Source organism: Hippocampus zosterae, chromosome 15, assembly GCF_025434085.1.
Source record: "Hippocampus zosterae strain Florida chromosome 15, ASM2543408v3, whole genome shotgun sequence".
Lineage (NCBI taxonomy): Eukaryota > Metazoa > Chordata > Actinopteri > Syngnathiformes > Syngnathidae > Hippocampus > Hippocampus zosterae.
In genome coordinates this window covers 11,440,479-11,449,349 of record NC_067465.1, presented here as the reverse complement: position 1 = coordinate 11,449,349, position 8,871 = coordinate 11,440,479, and the positions used below count along the sequence as shown (strand labels likewise).

The 8,871-nt window shown below is 41.8% G+C and overlaps 1 protein-coding gene across 2 annotated transcripts; it reads right to left on the bottom strand.

Annotated features, from left to right (window-relative positions):
* Positions 1-804: 804 nt before the first annotated feature.
* LOC127616960 (histone-binding protein N1/N2-like) lies at positions 805-6,181 on the bottom strand. 2 transcript variants are annotated; one of them, XM_052088807.1, is made up of 13 exons: positions 5,871-6,181; positions 4,821-4,901; positions 4,616-4,719; positions 3,772-4,278; positions 3,653-3,705; positions 3,506-3,591; positions 2,830-2,903; positions 2,558-2,746; positions 1,834-1,973; positions 1,707-1,754; positions 1,472-1,567; positions 1,246-1,378; positions 805-1,157 (listed from the first exon to the last, which is right to left on the bottom strand). In XM_052088807.1, the coding sequence occupies exons 1-12, from the start codon at positions 5,969-5,971 to the stop codon at positions 1,265-1,267; spliced, it is 1,593 nt and encodes a 530-aa protein (XP_051944767.1). In that variant the 5' UTR covers positions 5,972-6,181; the 3' UTR covers positions 805-1,157; positions 1,246-1,264. The 2 variants fall into 2 exon arrangements, with proteins under 2 accessions (XP_051944767.1, XP_051944768.1); XM_052088808.1 differs by having other exon boundaries at positions 3,653-3,702.
* Between the last annotated feature and the right edge of the window lie 2,690 nt (positions 6,182-8,871).

Here is an 8,871-nt window from a genome sequence, read left to right as displayed (position 1 = left end):
ACACACCTGATTCAATTGTAAATTATCGTTTCGGAGCCTGATGTTGAGCTCATCATTTGAATCAGGTGTGCTGAAGTAGCGAGAGATCGAAAACAATAGTATACGGCTTCGATAAACCGAGGTTCACTATCCCTGGTAGACTTAGTAAACTGGGAGCGAGTATTCGAAGCACGCACCGAGAAAAATGCTCCGATGACGTAGTTGAACAATCAAAAGCCTCGAAACCGGCCGTCATCACGTGACCTGTTCAGGAAGTAGATCGAGTTCAGCTCCCGATTTAAGCGGCGACGGATGCGGAGTGTGCTGCCATAAGGGTCACATGCAATTATCCTTTGCTCTCCGTGCCTCTTATGTGACTTCATTTTTTCCCTACGACAATACACACTCAATGACTGCATTTTCCTCCATCCTTTCCACGTCAATTTCATTTTATGAGTAATCCATAGCAATCCTCCTTGCATGTCATGTCCACTTGATTGACATTTGAAGCCTCGACACACGAGTCAAACCAATTTCGTGGAAAGCCTCAAAGCGTTTTAGAGCATCCTCACAATCATTACCACACATTCCACTAAAAACATCCACGGTGACTTGTCCATCGAGTGTGAACTGATCGGCAGGCGACGAGTCCAGCTTGTACTCCACTTCAACCCAAAGTCATTTGCGATCAGGGGCTAGTTCAATTCAAGCCCCTCCAACTTTAATGCAGGATAAACAGGATGGACATCATACGTTTTTTTTAATTAGGCAAAACAAGAAATTACATCCAGTAATTTCTTACATCCAATTTAATACATCCACCATTTCAAGGAACAGGGCAGTGCAACGATGCAGGGCGGAACAATGCCAACATTTCTGCTTAGATATTTTAAAGGAACCACAGTTACCAAACGGGTGCAATAAGAGTGGCCAAACAGGCACAAAATGTTTAAATGGGACATCAGAAACCTGAGACGACAACAAATCCAGCCATGTTAAGAGACCTACCGATGTTGGCATCGTTTCACCACACAACTTCAAAGATGTACAAAACCACTTTTCATTCAACTGTACAAAAGCAGAACAAGCACAAATAGACACAAACAAGTATACAGGATCTTGGACACAATGCCGTGTCCTTGCTGAGGTAAATTGAGAACGAAGAGGTCTCTTTAACACTGCAACAGAAGAAAAATAAAAACAGTTATCACTAAGTAAGCAATAGATGACTTCAGAGACTATCCAGGAATGAAAACCAGCCCTCACCACTAAACTTCCCATGCGCTTAGTGTGCCCCATTATCACCATTGGCTTTTTGCACAGCACACGTCTCCTGAGCATCATCTTGCTTGGCCTTCTTGACGACACCTTCTTTCACAGGACTCTCCTCTGGCTTCCTCTGAAACACACACACACACACACACACACGTCTAGGTTAGACAACAGCATGGGGCACGAGTGCCGTTCGGTTCGGACTCCATCATTGTCATACCTTCTTTCTGACCAAGTGGCTGATATCAGAGACTGGAGCACTGACAGCGGACCCGATGGCAGAAGTGAATGTGGTGGTTGACGTTAAGTCGCTTGTCTGAGTCGGGGGGAGGAGAAACAACATGAGCACTCGTTTGATTTTACACGCAAACATGTATGCGCCTCCGAGGACATATTTCACAATCGGGGAGGACAGAATTGTTCAATTGACAAAAATGATTGCTGGCGACACTCACTGCTGATGCGTCACCACTCTGTGCAGCAGACGAAGTGGAGGCGCCGTCCTGACAAGCACATTACAGCAAGTAAGCTTGCAGTCAAACCAAAGATTTTTAGTGAGCCGCATGTTGAAAAGCGCCCTACCAACACAGCCTTCGTAGCGATGGCGTCCTCCACCTTCTCTTGGATCTCTGGCAGCAGAGCCTTCAGCTCCTCCATCTCCTGCCTCTCCTCAGAAAGCGCCTCAGGGCCAGCAGCCTTTGCGATCAGCTCTGTTAGATTTTCTGTGAAACAATGTGGTTGTATTGTGCGATTAGAAACAAGGGGAGAGACTTGAGCCATCTCACGGGACCGCAAAAAGGAACAAGGTTCAGTTAATAAAAATAAAAAGGGAACACGAAAGGTTTGGGCTACTCAGCCGAAAGATATCATTTTAGGATCAACCTAAAACTAAACCTTTGCACTCACATGTCCAACTAAGAGAAAAATCAAGTCCAAACTTCTCTTTACAATAAATATGTTCTGCGTGCCCCCATTAGTTTAAACTCTGTATTCTTATGAATATTATGTTTGTGCAATAGGAATTAGCTTGCTAAGGTCACATGACCAGACTCAGAAAACAAGTAAGCCATTGCTGGAGCTATCTGAGCGACTGACGTCATTTTCAGTCGACAGCATGTAGCAAAATGGCTGCTTGACAAAGAAAAACAGTATCCATGAAAGTTGATCTGTCAAGCGGCTTGCCGGTAAATGTTAAGCGGAAACATCCTTGAAAAAATCCACTTAAAAAAAAAAAAAAAAAAAGAACCAAACCTTGGTGGCAGTTTGAATTGTAAACGAAAACGGCCGCGCTGGCCCTCACTCTCACCCAGCCTGCTCTTGATGACAGAAATGGAACGGTTGAGCTCGTCGATGGCCTCTTTGTATTGCTGGTTCAAGGCGAAGGTCAGACCCAGTTGGTAATGAGTCTCAGCAAGGAGTCGGCTGTCGGCGTCCAAGTGTTTCAGCTGCAAGGAGAGACACTCCTGGAAGTCCTCCAAAGCTTGGGCGCAATTCCCTGTGAGGCGGCGGGGAGTGAGAGTTCATTTCTCGGGAAGCTTTGCGGCATCTGCAAGGTGGCGTTCGGCCTCTTGAACGTACCCGACTCCACAGAAACTTCACCCAGCCTTAAATGGGCCTGAGCTGCCATGAGCTGGTCCTCCTTGGACTCTTTTCTATGTTGACAAGAAAAGACAAAAGCGTTTGATGATTAGAGGGGCAACGATTCATCGCTAATCAAATTTACAGAGTTCTTTTGACAGCCAAATCGCTGAGAGATCTTGCGTAATTTACAATTGTTCAATTGCGTTTTGTCTACTTTCCGACATGCTACGGCCCAAACCACTTACTGAATCATAATTTGTCTGCACTGTAAATTTTATATCCTGTTTTAGAATAAAGCAATGGAAATGAAAATACGTTTTTGTTTGATCCAATTGAACACCAAAATAATTGTTAGGTGGAGCCCTACAAATAACCCATACCATGAGCTTTTAATGTTTATTTTGATATTACTGTGCAGGTCCGAAAAGTCGACTTCTTGTTTATTTTATTACACAATTCTTAGGGAGCTCGCCCCAACTCCTCTCCCCCCAAAATAATTTGTACTCATTAACTTTGCCGTATTTAAAAATAAATAAATAAGCTAAAGCTAATACAATAACTAAAAACAATAAAATCAAATCAAATGTAACCCAATCCAAAAATGAAAAAAAAAAAGATAAGTCAAAACTATCATGAAAAATCCCAAACTATTATCACTCTGGTCTGCACCGACCTCTTATAGATGACCTTGGCTACTTCCAGCATCTCCCAAGCCAACTGAAGGTTTCCCACCTCCTCTTCCTCTTCTTCGTTGCTCTCCTTCAAAACATGTTAATTTTGGACATCTGCTCGGCTATGCAGTTTGTTGTTGTTGTTTTACCTTCTCTCTAGTGTCATTGTCCTCGCCTTCCTCCTCCTCATCTTCATCTCCTTCTGAAAATAACTTTGTTCAAATATTTCAGGGCAGACAACTGCGACCAGTCCAGGAGACAAACTCACCGTCAGCTCCTTTTGCTGGTTCTTCTTCCATCTTCTCAACTGGTTCATCCACCTTTTTGTCGGCCATTTTGTCTCCTTCACCGGCTTCCATTTTGTCCGACGCGTCTGCATTCTTGTCTGCTGCGCTGTCTTCCGTTTTCTCCGACAGTTCATCTCCCTTCTTGTCAGTCGAATCCTTAACCTTTTTTTCTGTTTTGTCAACCTTCTCATCAGTCGGGTCTTCTTCGTTCTTGTCAGTTTCTTGCTCTTCTATTTTGGGTGATGTTGGTTCTTGCGCTATGCTGTCCTCCATTTTGTCTGCAGGTTCTTCTACATTCCTGTCAGCTGCAGGTGCCCCTTCCTTATGCGCCAGTTCTTCCGTCTTGTCCACAGCTTCCCTCAGAAGCTCAGCTTTGTCCGCATCACTTTCCTCCACTTTTTTGTCTCCTTCCGCTTTCTTCTTTGCATCTTCAGGTTTCTCCGCCATTGCGTCATAAACTTGAACCCTCAACTCATCTCTGGTCTTTTCTGTTATGACAAGAGGGCACAGAAGTTTAAGAATAATTTCAGAATTTTCAACCTAAAATGCACTAGAAATTACTGGTGAACTTATTTTGAGCTTTTCCATAAACTTTTCAATGAAAATGTCAAACTATTTGTGATTTCTGTACCGGTACTTTGTATACAACTTGCTGTTCTCCAACTGGAGCTGAATAAAAGGTCTCCCTAATTTAAGTTGACCTGCAAATGTTTGAGTGCATTTTAGGTTTATCCTGAAATCTTGCCACAGGTCCTCGCCCCAAAAAGCCAAATCACCCTAAAATTTTGCGAGTACTGCATTTGACTTTTAACATGATTCGCGCACCGTCAACATTTTCTGTGCCCTCCACATTGGATTCTTGAGGTTTCTCGTCTTCGTCGCCTTCTGGGACTCCTTCCAAAGCATTACCAAGGACTGAATTCTCCATCCTGCATCACAACACTGACATTGAGCTTTGCCTTTACTTAAATAATTCACTGTAAAAGAAAATACAAAAAAATCTCAAAGGCCTAAAAGATAGAGTTCATACCTTGCCAAATCCAACAGCGCTCTGCCACACCAAAAGAATGCCTCTGCACACTCATCTGCAGTGTCTCCATATGCTTTGGATCTGAAAGCAAAACACCTCATTGTCAAGACATCCATTTCCTATTGCACTTGCTCTCATTAGGGTCATGAAGCTGGAGCCTAACCCAGCTACCTTAGGGAAGGAAGACTAGATTTGCAGTCGTTGAGGCTTCGGTTAACCGACCATGCATTTTTTTCCAAAACGGGAGCAAACTGGAGTACCACACAAACAAACTTCACAAAGAAACTTCCTGAGCTACGATGTGCATCAATATTTAAGCAGTAAATGGATACATTCCTACTGCACTATGAAAGAAAATAAAAACAACTGGGCTGAGGTTTAGCCCATTATGACATTTCTTTAGTTGACCTAAGATCTTTGATTAAAATAATGAATTTTGGGTTAACAGTCTGTTCAATACAGTAAAAAAAAAATTCTCATCAAGCAAACTCATGGTCACATCGGGAAAATAAGGCCAGGATTTAAAAGGAATTAATAGTTTTATGTTGCCTGGAGTCACTTTAACTTGAATGCAGGAATCAGACTTTTGTTCTCAAGAACCAAATTTGAACAAAAATCTATTTTTAAATAACTCAGTCGTGGTCTAATTGTCCTAATAACTTTATTTATCACCAACACACTGATCACTTGACCAATGCATTGATACAACTGTTAAACGTGCCCAGGTATGTAGTTTTGCCATTCTTTGTAAGTCGACGGCAGGTTGTGCAAAAAATACTCAACATTCAACAGTTGGACATGTGCATTCTAAGGTTCCGATGTCAAGCTGAGTTCACCTTTCGATGCTACGGTGCATTTTCGGTCCATCCAAAAATTTCGCGCAGAAACTCAACATCGCTAAACTTTTGTGACCAATGTGGCTACACAAAACTTTGGGGCTCTTTTTCAAATGCAGTCAACAGTTGCGCTTACAAAAGGCATCTGACAACCTTAAGAAATAAGAGCATTTGCGAAGAACATTTACAAACACTCCTCGTCGACCGAGCTCACAATATTCCGCAGGCCTCCTGGAGCGTGCTCACCGCCTCCACCACTTTGCCCATCACCAGTTGTTTCTTTCCCGCACCGACGAGCTTGTTGGCCTCTTCCATGTTCTCTGAAACGCACGGACAAAACCAAGCAAAACAATGTGTTGACGAAGAACCAAATTAGGAGCCAACCGAAAATTGCTGCGAGCGCGTGCCAAACGGAGACTTTGAGGACACGCGCTTTGAAAGAGCCGTACGATTCCGATTTGCGTGACGTCGTGTTGTCGTGCGGCCTAGTTCGTGTGTTCGCATTTGGCGCCACTTATTCTTTGCGGCCCACTTCCGGTTCGGCGCGGAAGAATTCTTAAAGGCATAGCTCAGCTCCTTTTTTGACTTCACGTGATGATATTATCAGTGGTGAATTGTCAGGGCCACTGCGGTCTTTTCTGCTGGCCTACGAAATATCAGAAGCCCGAGCCTACATTTATAATCTTCGTCCATTAAATTACAGTATATTAATTCATCCTAAACAATCTAATCAATTTTTTAATCAGACAAATATAAACTTGGCAGGGGTGTACACACCCCAAAAAATGTAAAGTAAGAATGACTGAGGATTATTTGACAATGTATCATTGATTGAGCAGGGTGTATACGGTACATAAACCAACTATAAAGCCGCCTATTAAATATAGCAAAGGCCCAATTATTGCATATCACTGTAAGTCAAGTCAAGTACAACTTTATCGTCAAATGCGCTGTATGTGCAACATACAGCACGGATGAAATTTCTTCCCTCTCAACCAGACAAGAGGAGCCGTTGCAGGTGCCCGCACCACCATCAAAAGAACAGTTCATATAAAATAGATTGTCCTGACTCCTGAATGATTATCTTGTGATGTGTTAAGATTTCTTTTTTCCACACTCCAACTTCCTCAAAAAACTGCTTGAGAACTTTCACATTTAAACAATCTCTTACGATGCTATAAATAGGGTAAATGCAAAACCCACTTCTCATTTTATGGGCATGTGTTTGCGTGTACAGTAAGTGTGTGGTGTGCGTGTGTGTGTGCGTGCATGCAAGTGTGTGTGTGTGAATGTGTGCGTGTGTGTGTGCGTGCCCGTGCGCGCGCGTGCGTGCGTGCGTGCGTGTGTGTGTGGAGCACATGGCTCTGTCACATCCTGCTGTGGTGAAGAGCATGTTTTTACCCTCCCACCGCTTCCATGGTTTCATTGCCTAGTTATACATGTCAGAACTTGGCATCCAAACACTGTCACACTGACACAAACAAACTCAATTCGTGTTGTCACTGCATACACAATAACTCACGCAACACCCAAACCTCTTTAAGTGCCTCCATTCATCATCATTGTCCATACTGTGGTGAGTTTATTAATGATGGGGTATCTTTAAAAAAAAATATATATATACACTGTATATATACACTGTATATATAATGTACATACATACATATATACATAAACACACACACACACACACTGAACCTGTGTTGACAGGGATGTATAGAAGCATAAAATAAACTCGGTTGCTCTGAATTGGTGGAGGATATTTTCAGTAATTCAATAATACCTGTATTTTTAGAGATTATTCATCCATCATTACCACAACAACACCAACAACAAAAATCTGAATACGTTTTAAGGGTGTATCAGGATCAAAATATATGCTATGAATGTCCTTCAAATATCCGCAAGCAGCGGTTACACGCATTTTGTGATCTAGCAGATGAGAACAGCGTTTGATCAATGCGATGCCTCAACAAGAGGTTATTATTGTGTGTGTACCCTCTTATCTAGCACCTGATGCGGTGCCCATGGCAACAGCATGCGAGGACATCACTCAGTGACAGCAAAGAAATGAGAAGCGGTGGAGAGCAGCCTTAATTTGGTAAAACATTCATATTTCAGTTTGAGAGTGTCCATAAATTTAATTTGACATTTTGCTCAAATGTCAATATTTTTGTGAGGCTTTTGGAGTTTGGGTTGTAGCAGGTTAATTAAAGACTCAAACATGAAGCAGGACGCTTAGCTGATGCTGTTGGCAAAAATCACGGAATAATGACTACAAAACAGTTTGAGAGTAAGGCATTAAAAAGGGATTCTGTATATAACTGGAGGGACTTTTTTAAAGATTAATATAAATCAACTAAAATCATTCCTTTCTATAGAAAAAAATGCCACAAGCAAGAAACGAGGAAATTCAGGACAGGTTAAGTACACAGTGATGCAAGAAAGCACACACGGTAAAGTGATAATAGGGCATGCTGGGAAACAGGAAGCAAATTCACCATATAAATGGTTATTACATCCCTATTGAGCTATATTCTTTTTACAGATTTTCTGAATATGCTTCACTGATATTCACTGTCCACAAATGTCCACAGTCAGTGTTGCACATTTCACATTTTTTGAATATATTCTACAAAAAAATGTTTGTTTGTTGGTTAACTCTAAGACATTTTTTAAATGGTCTACTTCTCTGAAGTGTTCTTCAATCAAGACCATTGTGCTTTTCTTTAATCAGCTGATTTTTTAACATCTGTCATGGGGAGGGCTGAGCATGGCACTGTCAAAAGGTTTGTTGTTTGTGTGGGTTCGTGTTTCTTTCTAAACCTACTATTATCAATCAACATGGTTAAAAGTAAGTGCTTAGTTTCATGTCCGAAACTGTAAAAAGCAATGTTGAAAGAATTGTATCAACTATTCTGAATGTACATTTTCAGTAAATTGGGTGATTTGTACTTGCCTCACTGTAAATTAAATCCCAGATGTCTTTTTGTTGTTGTATTGTCCAAACAATGACATTTGCTTGTGGGCTGGGAATAGCAGACTGTCAAGAGCAACACACATATTCAAACATAAAATTAAAGTCTAAATGTAATTAGGTTGAGCTCCCTAACCCTTCCATGTATTCTCAACTTCAATTTCTCGTCATTTCTCTGTAATCTGCAGTGCTTTCAGGCCCGGTTTGCACCAAGGTTTCTGGAAATGTGCAAAGTCAT